At 38.9% G+C, this 19690-nt stretch overlaps 1 protein-coding gene across 1 annotated transcript in view; it reads left to right on the plus strand.

Moving 5' to 3' along the window:
• Nucleotides 1-19690, plus strand: part of syt6a (synaptotagmin VIa) — an 81384-nt gene that overhangs the window by 55046 nt on the left and 6648 nt on the right. Inside the window, exons 2-5 of the mRNA XM_085145421.1 lie at nucleotides 3486-3876; nucleotides 5806-6364; nucleotides 14949-15069; nucleotides 15994-16165. Of these exons, the coding sequence (XP_085001547.1) occupies nucleotides 3486-3876; nucleotides 5806-6364; nucleotides 14949-15069; nucleotides 15994-16165 (1243 nt within the window). The remainder of the gene's footprint in view (nucleotides 1-3485; nucleotides 3877-5805; nucleotides 6365-14948; nucleotides 15070-15993; nucleotides 16166-19690) is intronic.

Here is a 19690-nt window from a genome sequence, read left to right on the forward strand (position 1 = left end):
AAATATACAAAAACTGTGCATTTCTTCTTGTTTATTGCTGACACTCTTGAAATAGTCAAATGCTTTGTACTACTGTGCTTCCCACAGTAGTTAGTAAGCTTAGACTGTGTGTTGGAGGGCTTTATAACCCACTTCCACTTTAGGCTATTTGGTCTGAAAAGCACTTAATGTGATGAATCCTCCATGCAAACATGTAAATGGAGTGAAAGTGTGTTGAGGGGACTGAACTGAATTTGGAGTTAGTGTGACTTTCCCTTCCAGAGGGCGTTTTATATTTGTATTTCATCATAACTGAAAACCCTTAAACGTATCAAATATGACACAATATACACTTCTTGTAACCCTGAAACCTGACTCTAAGCCATGATGTTTTTATGCATTTTATTTAATGTCAGATCATTCGAATAAAACCTAATCGTTATCAGTTCATTCCCCATAGCTTTAATGTCAAATTACAAAAACACAAACATGAATAAAGGTTTAAATATAAAGTAATATATTAAAACCAGGAAATATTGACTTCCTATTTACATCCCCCAAAGCTCTAAAATTTAGTGCACGATTTTGTATTAAATGCAATAAATGGAGTGCCAAAATTCATCAATACCAACATGACTAAGGCTCTGAACATCCCACAAACATGGAGATGGAGCTGGGCACCGACTCAAATGTCAACCTGTGTTTGAAGATGTGTTGCTGCAGTGGAAAAGTTAAAAACAAACCAGAGTAAACATGTTCAAATGAAATTTTTTACCTGTCAACATATTTTGCAGCGAAATATCGTCAGGACAGACATGCAGCAGCACATCTCACTGCACGGCGCAGGGTCAGCTTCAATTTGCCGTGACGGGGGATGAAGACTCGGCAAACGACTGTCCAGCTGAGATGAAGCTTTGTGGGGAGCTGTGTGAAATTTCAGATGACATAGAGAGGCCAGGGCTGTGGACAGCCAAGAAATCCTCTTCAGGCATAAATCCTCCAGACTTGAAATCCAGACCGCTGCTTGGCTAAGCTGTAAATTCTTCTTAGTGGACTCTCCATTTAGTTTGAAATTTTAAACATCAAAGCTCTTAATTTGTGCAAAACGGGGGGTTGCAGATTCTAGGGATTTTTTTTCCATAACACTTTGGACAAGTAAAAAATGAAACATGACGTAAAAAACCAGAAGCTATTTTCAAGCATTTTAATTCTTTGTAACTTTATACTTTAATTCTAATGTATTTTAGAGATAAATATTAAAGTTCCATGTTTCTTAAAACAATTGTAAACTTTAAAGCTTATTTAAAAAAAATCAAAGAGGTTTATGAAGTAACTGATAATAACTGATAATAAATAAATAATAGTCAAAGGAGCTTGCAAAGAAAAGCGTCTGGACTTCTTTAAGTTACTTGAAGACGTTTCACCTCTCATCCAAGAAGCTTCTTCAGTTCTAAGGTCAAATGGTGGAGAGTCCCAGATTTAAACCTAGTGGGAGTTTCCCCCCACAGAGGGACAAAAGGACCCCCTGATGATCCTCTAATCGCCTGAGCCAAGGTGTGAAACTCGGTGTGGGTCCCAATCAGCCAGAGTTTCGGGTGAGTTCAGGCGATTAGAGGATCATCAGGGGGTCCTTTTGTCCCTCTGTGGGGGGGATACTCCCACTAGGTTTATATTTGGGACTCTCCACCATTTGACCTTAGAACTGAAGAAGCTTCTTGGATGAGAGGTGAAACGTCTTCAAGTAACTTAAAGAAGTCCAGACGCTTTTCTTTGCAAGCTCCTTTGACTACGATGACCTGGATGACTGAGAACCTTCACAGACATAAATAAATAATACTTGTATTTTTATACAAGGCTTATAAGGATCAGCAGGTAAGGTGAGTGTATGCAGAAATTAAACCCACCCATATACAGTAAAATGTATATACTGTGTACATAAATACTGGACTGGCCTCGAAGTCTGAAAAGTGAAGATAATGTGTAAAGTGTCTTAAATCTGCATTCTTTCTCATGGCCAGCAGCTCAAGGCTCCAAAATGGGACTTCACAAACCAATATGTGATGTCATTGTATAATGAAAGCCAGAACTAAACAGCCACATTTTAGAGAACAACTTAAAGATACAAGAAGGTATTCAGTGGGAGTCAGCAGAGAGTTAAAAGGAAGGAGAACAGATAAGTGGGAAGAGTAGAAACTGAAAGAGGTAAAGACAAGATTTTAAATACACAGGAGGAACTGATAAGGTAACAAGGAACCAGTAAAGGCAGGGCCAACCATCTCTAAGGAGGAAAAAGACAAGGACATGGAGTAAAAGCACCAGACAGCGATGCAGGGGAAATGATGAATGGACACTGACACAAAATTGTTTTTAAATTGTTTAAATAAACCTATAAGCTAAAATTATTCAAAACAGCATAAAAATACTGACTGCTGACTGCTATTAAATATAGCACATTAGCTGCCTGATTACTATTTGCATATTAAATATGGTCTCTAAAATTAAAACCCTGAGTAAACATAGCTTCAAACGCCTCAGGTTTCTTATAGGAAAGGTTGAGCTGGGTAAATATCAAATAGTAAACCGAGTGCGTATTGCCGCTGATCTCTGTGGTGTTATGTCGAGAGAAGAGGGGGGTTAGAGGATCGTCTGAGAGGTCATGAGATGCTCCATGGCACGAGTTATTGCGGCTAAATCTGAGCAGTCACAGTGCATGGAAAAGAACACTCAGGCAAAGATTGGAGAATTGAAAGCAATCCCTGTCGAAGCACGTGGAAGACACTCCAAGCGTCATATAGTGAGATATAATTACTATAAGAAAGATGCCCCAAAGGGAAATTTGAGAGATGCAGCCTGTATGTTTCCTGTGTTTAGTAATTTTTTCCCCCCTATGGTCCCTGTGAATCCTTGCAGAGTGCTTGTCAGCATTCTTGGTACATCTCCAGCTTTTTGTATGCTGCTTGTTCCCCCGAAAGCATTTTCATACCATAAAATAAATGAGTTTGACTGTGCCCGGCTGCTTTATCTGCTTCATGATGAGAATCCCAGTGGAAGGCTCCTGGCACCGTGGTCCTTTTTCATGAGCCTTTTTACAAATGTAAACACTTTACATTGTTTGTTGTTTTGTTTTTTTTTACTATCATCTGTCAGGCTATAATTACTTTTACCACTAGGGTGAGTGTAGTGTCATAGAAAATTATCCCTGTATGAATTCACACTACACACATGCACACATTTAAATTCCGTTTACACTACCATGCTTCTCTTATCTGTTGACCCAAAGGAAGACAAATGGAGGTTACTTTAATATTTATGAATCTTGTAGTCCTTGCTTACTGTCCTTAGTCTTACATTAAAATCAGATTTAGCACCAGGCCTTTTGAAAAATCATGTCCTAACCGACTCTTTCTCTTTCTCTGTGTCCTCTGTCCCCTCTCACCCTTGTGATCACCATCTGTTTATCCATATTGTATGATCCTCTGTTTCTGGCCCCCGTGGCTCATTACCAGACGCTACTTTTGGCCTCCTGCTCGGTGTGTTTGTGGTCTGTGGCCTGGCATTCCTGGGACTTCTTACATTTGTCTCCTGGAAGCTGTGCTGGGTGCCTTGGCGGACTAAGGCCCCCTTTCTCAGTCCATCCCTCAGCCCGGCCCGTGGCCCACAGCACTGCCCGCTTCAGCCGCCACTCCCGTTACCCAGCCCCCAGCAGACGCCAGTCACCATGGCAACAGAGAAGGTGAAGGACCCCATGGGCTCGATTGGTTTCCTGGAGGCTGCGGTGAAGATAAGCCATACCTCTCCTGACATCCCCACTGATGTGCAACTCTCCATGAGGGAGCATTTCCTGCGCCGCACACAACGCATGCAAAGGCAAACAACTGAACCAGCTTCCTCCACTCGGTCAGTCACATACATGCATGTGCATGCAAATCTGATGACACATGAGACTGTCTCATGTGGTTATTTATAATATGTGCGCATATGTGGAGGATTATGTGTAAGCTGAATTCAAGACATGGTTTTATGTAACGTGGAATAAAGTGTGTAAACCAGGGGGAAGTTACTGCTACATATAAGGATTAACATTTTCTAAGTAATTTAATACCTCCACAGTAAATTATAAATAACATTGAAGAATACTGAACTCTGCCTCAGAGGCACCTCTCTCCAGCTTAAAATTACTGTCTATAAGACTTTCTTCAGAAGTATAAATATAACACAGTTTGAAGAGATTACTTGCAGCTTTACAAGCACAAGTCCACGTTACCACTTAGTTAACATCAATGATTTATTATAGCTATTATGCATACTAATACATGGTCATGGTATAGTATTGTACGGCCTATTCATGCAAAAAGACAATCACTCACATTGAGAAAGGCTTTTTTTTTTTTTTTTAAAGGGTCATTTTACCTCATTGCTAGGTGGTTGCTAGGCATGTATAATTTTGCTTTTATGGATATGGATATAAATTAAATTTTATTGTCATGAAATTAAAATTATAAGATGCTTTCATAGGTTGTTATAGGTACATAAATGCTAAAACCAAGTAACTTTTGCCAGTTGATGGGAGATTACTAGGGAACGTAATGACATCAATATATCTGATGTAGATAAGAACCCTCGGGTTACTATAGGCAAAGTAGGTAAAACCCGGGATAAACTTTTCTCATCTTCCAGGTAAATAATTGAAACGACCACCAGCGACAACATAGGATACCAGTGATTGACATGTGGCCTGTTACTAAATACATTAGAGGGTTACCTAGGCAACTGGAACGAGCAGCTGTCAAACTGATGCTTGACAAGTGAATTTCTTCCAGTGTTCATGTAGCTTTCAGGTCAACTTAATGACAACTCCTGATGGTTTAGGAGGGGTTGGCAGACAAAGAAACCAATAAAAAGACAGACAGGATCATTTTTAAAGGATAAGAATTTATGTTCATACCACTGGGGCTCACTGAGCTGTCACAGTACATTTAACTTTGACTTTTAACTTTTTACACTTCCTGTTCAAATTTTGCCAACAGGTGTCAGGGATAGGGATAGCACCATACAACAGAAATACAGGTCACTGCCTTTTTTTTTAAGGCAAGAATTAACTTTGATCAACTGCCACTATAGCAGAATACATAACGTGATACATTTGGTTTTATTGTGCCAACACTAGTTTAGTTCAGAGTCGGATGCCGAACAATCATAGACATCACATTAAAAAGCACTGAATCTTGTCATTTTTAAAACCTGCATGTTAGTCGGATAGTGTTCACTTTGGAAAGGAAATAAATGCCACGACAAGGCGAGCCTGTATCCTTTGAAATTAAGAAAAGCAAGGAAATGTCATAGAAACCATATTCACGTGAAAGACCTTTTAATATGTGCTTGTCCTAGAGAAGGCAAAATTTTAAACTAAAATACTTTTAGTATAAAATATTTAATATTCTAAACCTGATTTCATAGTTTTAATATCTAAACCTAACTAGACAAAAAAAGAGATATAGTAATGTCAAAAACAAAAGTAACATCAAATTGTCAAAAAGCAGTCCTGCAAATGACTAATTACTGTTATTTTTGTCTTCTGGTTGGAGGTGTTGTCACTTTACTATCTGCAGTCCCATCTTCCTTCAGTGTATTTTTGCAGGCTGCCATTTTTCATTACATTGTGAAATGTTAAACTGGTTATTTTTGTATTAAATTACAGGAAGACTTTCCTCACCAAATGTCAGTCTGTGACTAGTTGAAAATGAGAATATGTTATCGTTTCACCACAGCTCAAACTACAGCTATTCCTTCCCACTTGTTTTATTCTTCTCCTTTCTGTCCTTGTAGGCACAACTCATTCAAAAGACACCTGCCCAGGCAGATGCAGGTAGGCAGTCTAGACCTAGGAAATGACTACATGGTGGACAAGGATGAAAAGCCCACTAGCATCGGTCGTATCCAGCCAGAGCTCTACCAACAGAAGGTCCCAGAATCAGAGGACTCATCCAACGACAGCAGCAAAAACTGTGGCAAGATTAACTTCTCCCTCAAGTATGACTATGAAAATGAGTCTCTCCTTGTCAACATCCTCAAGGCAGTAGACCTGCCAGCCAAGGACTTATGTGGCACATCTGACCCTTATGTGAAGGTCTACCTGCTGCCCGACCGCAAGAAGTTCCAGACTCGCGTCCACCGGAAGACACTCAACCCCACATTCAGTGAGAGCTTCCAGTTTCCTGTGCCTTATGATGAGCTGGGCGCTAGAAAGCTCCATATGAGTGTTTTTGACTTTGATCGATTTTCACGGCATGATATGATTGGTGAGGTGGTGATGGAAAACTTGTTTGAGACGTCAGACCTCTCCAGGGAGACAAACATATGGATGGACATCCAGTATGCCACCAGTGTAAGAATCTAACTTTTCTACTAGAGTCTAAGTCAAATGAGTAACAAGTAAATGAAAGTGATGTGATATTAAAGAGTCTGACAGAGAGATAGACATCCTTTAGTTTATTTAAACATTCACTGCTCACTTCATTTGATAAACTTGCTCACTTGCTTATCAATGCAAATATCTAATCAGCCAATAACAAGTCAGCAAATTAATACATTTAGGAATGTAGACAAAGGAAGATGACCTGTTGAAGTTAAAAATGAGCATTAAAACTTGGAAGAAAGATGAGTTTGTAATGTGGTTGTTGGTGCCAGACAGGCTGAGTGTTTCACAAAGAATTCAGGCAACTGGTGGTGCAGTGGTGTGGGCAATATTTCGGGCTGCTTAGTACCAACTGAGGATTATTTAAATGCTACAGCCTACCTGAGTATCCATTTGGACATGAAAATCATGATGACAATGTAGTACATAGTGAATGAGGGCACAGTCTATCTAGTGCAGGGGTGTCCAACTCCAGGCCTCAAGGGCCGGTGTCCTGCAGGTTTTAGATGTGTCCTTGACCCAACACAGATGATTTAAATGGCTAAATTTCCTCCTCAACATGTCTTGAAGTTCTCCAGAGGCCTGGTAATGAACTAATCATTTGATTCAGGTGTGTTGACCCAGGGTGACATCTAAAACCTGCAGGACACCGGCTCTAGAGACCTGGAGTTGGACACCCCTGATCTAGTGGATTCTTCTTAGTAATATTTACATATATATCTCCCTTAGTTCAAATTACTGGCACTGTGGCATTTATAAAGTAAAATATAATACAACTGTGACTAAATCAAATCTTTTTTTAATTTTAAATCTTCATCACAGTTCAATCTAGATGCAAATGTAAAATTGAAAAATGATAGAATTTAAAATGAAGCGCACTACCGGCTTCTGGATGCTCGTATTTCACCTCAGTGCTCCATCAAAACAAACGATCTGATTTCCTTGAGAAGCTCTCTGTATTCGTGGTCATGCTCCACCACTGCTGGCAAATATGGCCCAGAATGCTTAAAACCTCACTACATTTAGGGCTAATACATAAATTAGCAGCAAGAAATCATTATTCCCCAGCAGATCCTTGAGCTTCAAAGTGAAGAATAAAAATTTATGTAAAGCCATAAAATAATATTTTTGACTCACTGCACACTCATGCAGGCATTTTTCTATTGACTTTGTTACTTGTTGACAACGTCCAGGGGCCATTTTTAGGAACAAATTGTTTGTCTTAGGTGCCTCGGACCCTTAATCACTTTATCACCTCGTCTGAGCCCTCACATCTCTCATAAGCCCCACCCCCACTCTTGTTGGACTTCTTCAGGGGTTGTTCAGTAATCTCAACATTATTGCTTAGCGGGCAGAAAAGCAAGGAGCCTTCTCCTTGGCAAACAAACTTTATTGAACCACCAAATGATTTTACGACAAAATCCCTTGCTCGTATTAAATTCCAGACTGGCAACATAAAGAAGGCACAGATGGTGCGAGGGTTTAGTTAAAACAGAAAACAAATACAGTATGATGTAGTGTTCAATGTGAGACTGTGTACAACACTCTGCAGCTTAATGAGCGGAAAAGACAGCAGTATTGAGCAGAGTGAGGCACAGCAACAAAAAATAACCAGCAGCTCTTCTCTCTTCACAGATCAATGAGCGATAGTCATCAATAACATCAACCCACAAGCGTGACTTTTATAAAGAATCCAGAGGAGACCAGATACTTAGTCACTTCGGACTATTTCTCATGTGTGTTCAGTGTAGCTATTCTGGGAAGGTCTTTAAAGGGCTGATAAGTAGCATTATTTATTAGCTCTGACTGGGACTGAAAGCTAAATTCGTTCTAATAAAACATCGTTATGGTAGAATATGACAAGAAAGTTGTTTAAATTATTTAGCCTCAATTCAGTTTTATTTTTATATTACCACAACACTGTGCTTTATATAGCAAAGTAATGACTGTACAATATTACATGAGGGACTCCATTGATCCGAGAATCCCCTGTGAGCTAGCAAATGGCAAAGGTAAGAAGGAAGTCCTCACTTTTAACAGGGAAAGCGCTGAAATAGGCTCAGAGAGAGGCAGCCACATGCCTCAACCCCTAAGAGCTGACCTTTTGGTGGTTGAGGTGAAAGAGAGAAAAGAGGAGAAATGAGAGAACAACAAGATAGCAAGTAAAAGCACAAGACTACACTCACTGGCAACTTAGACATTTAGGCATGTAGACATATTGAAGTTCACCTGGTGGAACTTTAAATGAAACTTCGGAATGGAAAAGAAAGATAATTTTATGGATTTGAATGTGGTGTGATTGATTGCTGATCTACTGGGATTTTCCCACACGGGGTCTACAGACAGTAGTTTGAGAAAGAGAAAATATCTATTGAGCAGCAGTTCTCTGATGCAAGAGGTCAGATGAGAATAGCTAGACTGTGTTGAGCTTATAGGCAGGCAAGAGTAACTTAAATAACCACTTGTTAAAACCAAGGTAGGCTGAAGAACACACATCTATGCCATGGAGAATTAAGGCAGTTCTGAAGGCAAAAAAGTGGGTCCAACTTGTAGTCCATTTTGGATTTCGGTAAAATATAGGGTCAGGTCCTGCTGTTCAGCAGAGCATCAAGAGTGAAGATGCGTAGTAATTATCGTCAAAGCTGCTTTTGCAGTGACCAGAATCAAGTCCAGGCTTGGGAGATTGTTTGTGTCAGACAGTATTGGAAACGTTACTTTAAAAATGTATTCCACTACACGTCACAGAATATATGACCCAAAATGTAGTTTGTAACATATTCTGTTACGTTACTCAATGTGAGTAACATATTCTGAATACTTTGGATTACTTGTCATGCTTTATACAACTACATGAATGTACTATTGCTGTGTGATTTATTACTATTACTATTACTGAGCTAACATTGTTGTTAGCTGAGGTTACTTCACAGACTGCAGACTGTTAGACTTGATGGATAGCATTAACAACCAGCTAGCTTCAAATAATCGTGCAGTTCTGAAAGCAATACCAGCTAGATTTTTTCAATCTTAACATAAAATGAGTAAGATTAGGGTGGGTGGACATTAGGTAAGGCTGCACTTTTTGCAGTGATCTTGTATAGAAAACTATTTCTGTATCAGTAATATGTGTTCTTTCTGTCAGCTTTCTGAACTGCACATGATTATTTGCAGCTAGCGGGTTGTAATGCAGCCTTCATTAATAGTAATAAACCACACAGCAATAGTATATTGAAGATACTGAAGTGGAACATAATCAAGGTGGCTATCACAACTAAAACAAGGTAGTTGCAGTTGGCTAATGTTAGTTTTTTTTTTAAAGAACTTACTTCCAGATGTTTCTTTAGGTCTGAGGTGGTCTTTTGATGCCAAAAGCAGCTTGGTTGCTGGTAAACAGAGCTTGCATCCCTTTCTTCTTTAAATGTGAAGTGGTGTCGGAAACGCATTCCTGCCCGTGCACTGCTGGCTCTGTTGTGCTGGCTCCAGGTCCATTGTATAACTGACGCCACCAACATTAACAGGACGCTTACATTACAGCTTCTTATTTTTTTTTGTTTGGGTTTCTGAATTACCAAAATTAGAGAAATTTTTGCCTAACATATGAAATGAGAAAAGACTGCCATGTAACCCATTTATTTCAACAAAGTAACTGTATTCTAATTATCACCTATTTAAGTGGTAACTGTAACGGAATACAGTTTTTGCATTTTAAATACATAACACCGGGACATGTATTTCGTTGCTCCCCAACACTGGTGTCAGACATGTTTGCATTGCTAAAAAAATTCATTTGGTTTAATCTAGAGGTGGAGCTGAAGGAGGCTGAGCATGATGAACATAGGCATGCACCCTGACTTGTTGTGAATTCTTCAGACAATTTGCATTGCATTTTCCCAGTTTGTGGTTAATAGTTCTCACCGTGGTTTGCTGGTGTCCCACAGTCTTAGAAGTAGCCTTATAAGCCTTTCCTGACTGATAGATGTCAGTTACTTTGTTTCTCAGCTGCTTCTTTGGATGATGTGTAGCTTTTTGAGATCTTTAAGACTACATCACTTTGTCAGACAGATTCTATTCAAGTCATTACTTGATTCAATAGATCTGCTAGCAATCAGGTTTGAGTGTGGCTAGTGAAACTCGACTCGACTTTTTTTATGTGGTTAATCACTAAAAACTGGATTTTCTATTTACTCGGGTTATCTTTGTCTAATATTAAAACGTATTTGATAATCTGAAGCATTTAAGGGTCACAAATGTGCAAATAAATAAGAAAACAGTCAATACCTTTTAACAGTTCTGTACCTAGAAGCTCAATCTGATATTTTTGTACCAGGGAGCTGGCGTGTTGAGTCTGACTGAAGTGGATATTTGGTTTCTGATATGCTCATCTGGGTGATCTATAAAAGTTGAGTTGTCCATTACACGTGTCAAAACAACTTTAACCGAGTGCTCTAGTTTAACATCTTATCATTTGCCAATTAGCACCAAGTCTCAGAGTGCAGTCTCATAGACCAAAGCTCTGACCTAAAATGAAAAGTTCAGTAATCACTGGGATCATTCTAGGCCTTCAAATCAGTGGTGATTTCCCTTCTTTTCATCCGGCCATCATGAGGCTTTTCGCTTTGAGCAAAACATCTAAACAGTTCTTTGATTGATCGCATGAAAAAAAACTTTAAGGCTATCCATCCAATTGTTCTTTAGAGAATTTAATGTGCACTAAAGAGACACTTGGACTTAAAGTGCCAAAACACGCCTGAGAAATGATTAATGCAGTGCAGATGTTACTGACTGGCACCAAAACAGCCTGCATTTCTACAAGAACAATCAAAGTGTCACTTTATGCTTTTACAACGTCTGACATTTCTGCTGTGTTCTCACATTATGGCTCAACCTTCACACCCTTCAAACAAAATCCCTCACATCGGCAGCACAGAAAGCCAAATCTCAGCTGTATGTCTGAGGAGACGTTAAGACTGCAGCGCTCAGACAGACGTGTTGGGATTTGCCAATCAGTGCGGTTCTCACTGAGCTCATTCAGGGTGATTAGGGGTCTGTGTAACCTTAATACTCTTTTGGCTAATAACTCACATTGGACAGATAACAGGACACTCATTCTTCTTGAGACTATTAGCTCAGCAGGGACTCAACACAGGACTGTCAGCTGTGCTTAGAAAGTTTTCGACTATGAGAGCTCTTATTGGTACAAACCTGTTTTTAAGACTGATTCACACTTTGATTGCGTGTGTAATTGGGTTACATTTCATTGGAGCCCTAATATGTGAATTGGATGTACTCTGTTTTAATTTATTGCCATTGGCAATGATCTGGAAACATCTAAATTCTGACAGCGGTGAAAGATTAAATTCTCTTTGGCATCATTGCAAAGTAAATACTCGTCTTCTGTTGGCGTTGATACCAGACAACAATAACTCTGATGATGGATGTCTATGAAGGGGAATGACGGTGATCAGGTCACAAATATGGTCGCATGTGTCTGTAACTTCATTTAGCTGTTTATCTTGTTGTCACATTTTGGGACTCTTTGCAACATATTCAGCCTCTGACTACATGTATTAAATAGGCAGCTTCTAACAATACTTTTGTGATGGGGCGTGGTCTGAGGCGTGGCTGCGAGGGAGGCGGACACTCCTGGACGGCATCCGCAATCACGCCTCCCCGGCTTTAAAGTCTATATTGGGTCCTGAGTTTGTGTTGTTGTTCATGTGTGTGTTTGGTTGCGAGCTGAAAAGCTGCAGCCGTGTTTGTAACAGCAACCATAAATAAAAGAAGTATGCTGAAAAGCGTGGAAACTTTGTCGGGTCTGTCGTGCCCAATCCTGGGTTTTGGCACCACTGTAATAAATCCACGGCAGACCCGACCAAGTTTCCATGTCCAGGTGCGTCCGCCTCCCTTGCAGCCACACTGCAGACCACGTCCCACCACAACTTTATTTAAAAATACAACACACTTTTGGGCCAGCTTGAAAGAAAGGCATATGCAAAATGTAAAAGTGAGATCAGAGGTTAAATGTGACCATACACCAGTATCTTTTTCTAAATAGGCAGTAAAATTTTAAGCATAGTTTCAAAGATGAAGGAGATTTTTTTAGAAAATTGTATTTGACATTTAGGAAGAGGTCAAAGGTCCAAGGTAATGTTATATATCATTCTATATGCCTATATGTTGTCAATACAAACAACGGCATATAGGCATATATATATATGCCTATATGCCTATATATATGCCTGTATCCTAGTTATAAAACTAACTAGGATAAGAGGAATCGAAGTCATCATGACGACCATTACAGCAGGCTGGCATCGCAAGCATCTTCACTCACTCTGCTGCGTTTGTAGCCACCATCAAACAATTGCCCGGTGTATTACTGAATACAAATGGGGAGAGTGAAGAAGGGAGGTCCTGAATAAAATCAGTTCTGTGATTGTTTGATACATTTAAACAATCACAGAACTGATTATATATGCCTATATGCATATATAAGCATATATGCCTTAATTAAAGCATAATTATGCTTTAATTAAGGCATAATTATCACTTTGACCTTTAGATCAATCTGTTGACCTTTAAGAAGAGGTCAGAGGTCAAATGTGATATGGTACTTTCTATATATTGTATTAATATTAAAACACACCACACTTGTAAGACTTATAGTTTCAATGTTATAAGGCTTTTTGTCAGTTTTTCGACCAATAAGTCGATATGTTCACCTTGATGACCTTGGTGGATGTAAGCCAAATTTTAATCGACTCTACCCCCCTGCAAAGTTTTATTAGAAATCATTTAAAATGTTTTAGTTATTGCGGTTACAGGCAGAATCTACCACAGACTACCATAAACAACTTCCTTGGTGGAGGTAACTAGTCATAATTCCATAAGTCTTAGCTGAAACTGATGAAATGTTGTGGTGCACAAAGAGAAGACTGACAAAGAGAACAAGAAAGGAGTTCAAACACCAGTCTGGATTTTAAATATTTCTTTTTCATATATTTCAGGTCCATTGAAGCAAACAAAAAAAAACATTTGCAAAAAGTGCAAACATTTCAGTCTGTGTTGTGCTTTCCTCAGTGTAAAATGAGCCATGCACCATTAGTCACCCCATATGTGGCTCACTCTACGGGTGACATTGTTAATAACTTAGGCTTTGATTGGACACAGATGAATCCAACTACCAGCTGGTAAGGTCATACCAAACATTAGAGTAATATAATTCTGAAACATTAGCACCTTCTGGTGCACATAATAAAACACTGGAAATGAGATCTACATCTACAGATGAACAGAAAACGGGTCAAATCTAATCTGTTTAACTAATTTTATAGAAAAATGCACTTGACTCTCAAATTAATTTGTCTCCTTGTGAACCTGTGGCATTGCCTATGTTGGGTGGAGTCCCACTCATTACTCCAAAAATAAAAGAGTCAAGAATCTCTTTGCACATGTCAGATACAGTAAATATGTACTGGATTTTTCTATAATTGTACAGATGTAAACATTTCAAAATGATGAACAAGTCGTGCAAAATACAGACGACATGTTTTCTGCTTTCTGGGTTTCCATTCACTTAATAATTCATAACTGTTTTTCTCATAATCGTTTGCAAATGCAAAGTCGGAAACTAATCAAAGGCTTTTTGAAGTTCCACTAACATCTCCTTTAGAGATGTCTGGCCTTAAACTTAATGCAGGGTGGACCTTTTTGGCCTCGAATAACTGCTTGAGTAGTGTAAAATGTATGCAGAGGAATATAGAACCACGGCAAGCGATTAAACATTGACACAGATTGCAATTAGACTTCAAGGTGGCTGCAGAGTCTAAGTAAGCTCTTTTATAATGTAACAATCAATTAAGAAATGTATAGTATTATGTATCTGTCTAGAAATTATTAGCTTCTTCCGTCATGCAAATTAATGTTTAAGGTTCCTTGCTAGTGCTTACAGTTCCCTTTTGGGCAGTGCTGTCCTTGTTTCAAATCCAACTGCAGTTTCATATCCTCACATCTCTCTGCTACCTCAGTCTAACAAAGAAATCTCATCTTAAAGACAGAGGAACTCTAAAGAAAATGCAGGAAACCCTCCAAACTGCAGTGTACTTTATGATAAAAGTATATGCTGCATTAAGCCTGAAATGGATGGTGCAGAGATCTAAGAACAGGAGCACAATGCAGCTGCTTTTTGGTACCAATAAGGGGAAATGTTGCATTATTTTGCATCAAATTGACTCTTTAATGCATCTTTATGTGTAATCTGTGCTCTAAATAGATAGCTAGTCTCAGCTGTGAGACTAATCGGGGCATCAGATATCTTCAGAATCTTCAGAACAGATAACCCAATAGTGCATTATGCAGTAAGTGCTGTAGTGGTTACAAAGAGCCGACTTTAAACAAAATATAAGCATTGATCCCAGAAACAAACCTTCAGTAAGAGACAATACACTTATTGTACATTACTTCTCCCTGAATCGAAGCAACGGGCTGAATGTCAATGTGAAACTAAAAGAGATTCTTTTTTTTTTCATCTGTGCTCGTGTTTGTTTTCCCGCAGGAAAGTGTCGACCTTGGAGAGATCATGTTTTCACTATGCTACCTGCCCACTGCAGGCAGACTCACACTTACTGTCATCAAGTGCAGGAACCTAAAGGCCATGGACATCACTGGATACTCAGGTGTGTTGTGTTGTGCCTGCACTTTCAGCTGCACTGACTCAAAATGAATGGTGCTCCTTTGAGAATCCAATTGTGAGCATGTCAAATTAAATAAACAAAGGAAAGCTCTCTCCCTAATGCTGCGTTCTGTTTATATCAGCAAATATTAATAAGCAGCACTCACAATATTAAGACAATGTCAGCAAATAGTTTCAGGCGGTGTGTTTATTTTAATGTCCCGCTGTTCCACTTTTCTATTAAACATTTTCCCTACGATACCGATGCCACTTATGAAACGTGACATTTATTGCACGTTAAATGCCAGGCTTTAGGTGTAATTCAGAGTGAAAGAGGTAATTTTCTTCCAGTTTTAAATGACATTTCCATTTTTTTTTATGTTATTCACAATTTTAATCCTTGGAGTTTTCGTGGATTTAGCTGACTGCCATTATCTTGATTTACTGAACTGTAGCTGAGCTGTAAGCTCGGGCTTTTTTTAAGGTGGCTTACGTCTGATTAGTGTAGTATAATAACTCATGCAAAGTGATTTATTACTAACAGATGAAAATTGAAATCAGCATTCAGGAGACTCTCTCAGTCATGCTTTTTTAGCAGTTTTCTATGGCCTCTTCTTGTCTTTGGTTAGATAAGACATTCACTCATCTACCTTTATGCACATTACTGATTCCTGGTTCCCCAAGCGTTGCTTTCATGTTAACACTATTAACACTGTATTCATTGGACTTCTTTGAAGATGTTTTGGCAGTCAAAGTAACCACAGAAGCTTTGTTGTTTTTAAAATTTGCCAGAGGCTTTCGTGATAATTGCTACTCTGGCTGCTCCTGAAAGAGACGTACAACTTGGGAGTTGTCCAAACGTAATGATATTCAACTATAAAGTCACATTTTCTGCCCTTGTTTATCCTGTTTTTCTCTCACCTATCAGATCCCTACGTGAAAGTGTCGCTCATCTGTGATGGGAGACGTTTGAAAAAGAAGAAGACGAGCATTAAAAAGAACACCCTGAATCCCACCTACAACGAGGCCATCATCTTTGACATCCCACCGGACAGCATGGACCACGTCAGCCTGCACATCTCCGTCATGGACTATGATTTGTACGTACATACTTGACTTGCTCATTCAGTAATAGTGAAAAAATGTTTCGGCTTTTTGTCTGATACATTTTTATCCATTTGCCTTTTCATTGAACATATGAAGCTCCCACAGCAGTCATGATCAGGCTCACCAGATACCAAGAAAACTAAATGTGAGGAAAACAGTGTTTGTGTGGGAGGCAGTCTAAAATTTCTTGAAAATAAAAAAAATGAAATAAATGCGCATGTAACCAGATTTCTATTTAACAAATAAAGGCCAAATAACTGATTTCACAAAGTAAATTTTCCAAGTCTCTTGCTAGGTAAATGCAAGAAGGATAAAGGGTATAAAGTCCTGTATTGTCTTTTATTTCAGTGTTATTTTAGCAGCTGGTCTGTCAGCTGGGTTTCAGTGGGGATGCATCCATAGATCATCAAATGTCTTTTTAAACCATATCCAAGGGATATAAATGCTGTTCAGTTCCAGTTTAGTTGTAGTTGTGATAGCCTGCCTGCTAGTGGTAATAGATGTGATAAGTGTTAACACAGAAATAGTGGGAAATAAAGGAGTGGAGGTGGGTTGCAAGGTGAGTTGCACTGTGGACATCCTGGCACACCTTAAATAGTCCATTCCATACAAGATACAGGATTTTCCAATAGGTTATGCAGGTTGACTCTGTGGCCTGCAGTAACTAATGCTTTGTTCAACATTTAGCAGCAGTCTGTGTTTACCAGAAACCAGCAGGAAAATTAATAAAAGATTATCTTACTTGTGCAGAATCATGCAAATCGTGCAGATTTTGACATTAGATAGCTGCTGCAGGTGAATAGATTTGTTTCTGCTTACCTGAAAGTTAAAATATAGGAACAGGATTTCAAGTATCTATTTGCTGGCACATATAAACTACAGTTTATATGTTATTTAGTTTTGTTAATTAAAAAACAAAAACTAATTTATATATTACTTGTACACCTCAGAATTGGTTCAGTTTGCATTTTTCAAGGCAGCCTCAGACCACAAAAGCACAACATTGTCATTAGTGCCAGAACTGACTGAAGCTGACTAGTGATGGGATTTCCGGCTCACTAAAAAGAGCCAGCTATTTCGGCTCCGAACCGGCTCTTCAAGTTGTTTTGTTGCTTTAATTAATTTATTATTAACAATAATATAAAATTATGCACAAAAGGAATTACTAATGTAAAAAAAAGTGGTTTTGTTTATATATGTTTATATATAAATATTTACGGTGGCCTCTAGAGACAAAGCAGGTACAAACTCCAAAACACATTTCTAGCGTTAACTGAACTTCCAAAATAGAGCTACCTAGATCACTTAAATTACACAATTGAAAGCATATATTTATTGTTTGTGTATTTATACACAAGCACTATATATATATATTCAAATAATTAAAAAAAAAAAGTTCATTTACCTGTTACTGCCACACACCAAATCCGGTCGTTGGTACTTGCTGGCTTGTGTAGCCACTATGTAACAAAAGCTCAACACTGCCCCCAGCATCCTGGAGCACTTCTGTTGTGTTTTGTACGTGATTTGAAGTTTGTACATGCTTTGTCTCTAGGGGCCACCGTAAATATACTTTTATTTATTCACTCCACATAAAATGTAATAAATAAATCATATAATACAAAAACCAACTATTCACAGTTCAACTTTTAACTATTTAAATTTTCAGCTTTTTCCTGTTAAACAAATTTAACGTGAAACAACACAAAACACTGCAAACCACAACACAATTAAATATAAATTAAAATATGAAAACAAAAAGAAGATGCATATTCTCTGTCATATGGGCCTGCATGAATAAGCTTTCTGAATCCTTTATCATCCGCAACTGAAAATAGTTGTGGATGATTACTATACCTTTCTAATGTGACGTTGTTGTCCCTGGCTCTCTTTCTCTCTCTCTCCCTCCCGCTCTGTTCCTGTGCTACTGCGAGTGTAACTACTGCCCCTCCCCCCTCTTCCCAGCGCAAAGCACAAGGCTCGCGTGCAGAGTGAAGCGGAAAAAAGTGTGTGAGAGAGAGAGAGAGGGTGTGAGAAAGAAAAAAAAAAAAACCCCACAGCTCGCATCGTTCACTTTGGCTCTAACAGCCATTTCGTTCGCGACCGACACATCACTAAAGCTGAGTACAGTCATGGTTGATCCTGGCATACATGTCTGTGTCATATGTTGCTGTGTGACAGGCAGACTGTGGATCCAAATGCAGGAGGCACATAACAAACCTTGACTCAAAAAACAGCTTTATTGCTGTAACTCGTGCAAAATACAAAATAAGAAAAATTTAGACTAGGCAGCAACCGAGAACATATGGAACTGGCATTATGGAAACAATACAGACCACACAGGGCACACAACCTCAGGGAGAATACGACAAAGAACGACTGGAGACTCAGACAACAAATACACACCAGGTAATGAGGGGAGAGGAAACAGGTGGGAGACACAGTGGGAACAAATCTGGGATAACGAGATAAGGCAAGTAGGACAAAATACAGAACAGGAGCAGGAAATAAATAACACAGAAACACAGGCACAAACCTACAGAAGACAGAAAGACAAACAAACACGGAGACGTGACTGACTGAGGAGACAAAACTAACTACAAAAACAGGTATGACTGACATAGTAATGTAGGTCTTTATGGATTCATAACACATCCAGACACCTCTTTTGCCAACATCATTCCCATGATGTCTGCTACTGAATATGCCTGACAAGCTGGGTTAATGAGGTCATCTGAAGCTGCCACAACCAATGACCATTGCACAGCTGCAGGCTTCAATCATCTAGAAATGGAGAGCATTTCCTCACCAACAGACCTTAATACTCACATCTATGTACAGACAGGAGGAAGGAGGCCTCATATGAGATTCTTCTTTGTTCTGCTCTCCTTTTAAGACCATCTGTCTCCATCTCACCATATCACATGATCTTCTGTCACATGGACGTTCTGCATATCCTGCCTCACTACATTCATGAGTCTTCTGCCTGGCAGCTCCTCCTTCAACATCCTTTGTCCAGTATATCCACTATACAGGACAACTTTGCCCAGACTTTGCCTACAAATTAGTCTCCACCTGACGTGTTTCTCTTATAAACTGATTTATAATCCTACACCTACTGGTCCAGTAGAGCTGAAGATGCTTTTAGTGTTGTATACACGTTATAGTCCTGGTGTATAAAGTCTATTTAAAACAAAACTTTCTTTTTGACTGGAATAATTTAAAAAGTTATCAGGATCCAGTAATCACATAATCATTTCATTTGAAGTAGGAGACATTTTTCATGGGGAAAACTCCCAAATATATATATGTATATAGATCATATTTTATCTTTCTTATTAACAGAGCAGTACCAGGATTAGAGGTGCGGCCCCAAGTGCTTTCTTTACAGTCTGCTATTATGTAAGGAGAAAATCCAGTGCTGTTAATAATCTCGGGGATTATGTGTTTCCTCCATTTACACTTCACATTGTTAAGAGAGCAGAGATCAGCTCTGAAGCGAGTCAGTTCTTCTGCCA

The sequence above is a fragment of the Neolamprologus multifasciatus genome, chromosome 20 (genome assembly GCF_963576455.1).
Source record: "Neolamprologus multifasciatus chromosome 20, fNeoMul1.2, whole genome shotgun sequence".
Lineage (NCBI taxonomy): Eukaryota > Metazoa > Chordata > Actinopteri > Cichliformes > Cichlidae > Neolamprologus > Neolamprologus multifasciatus.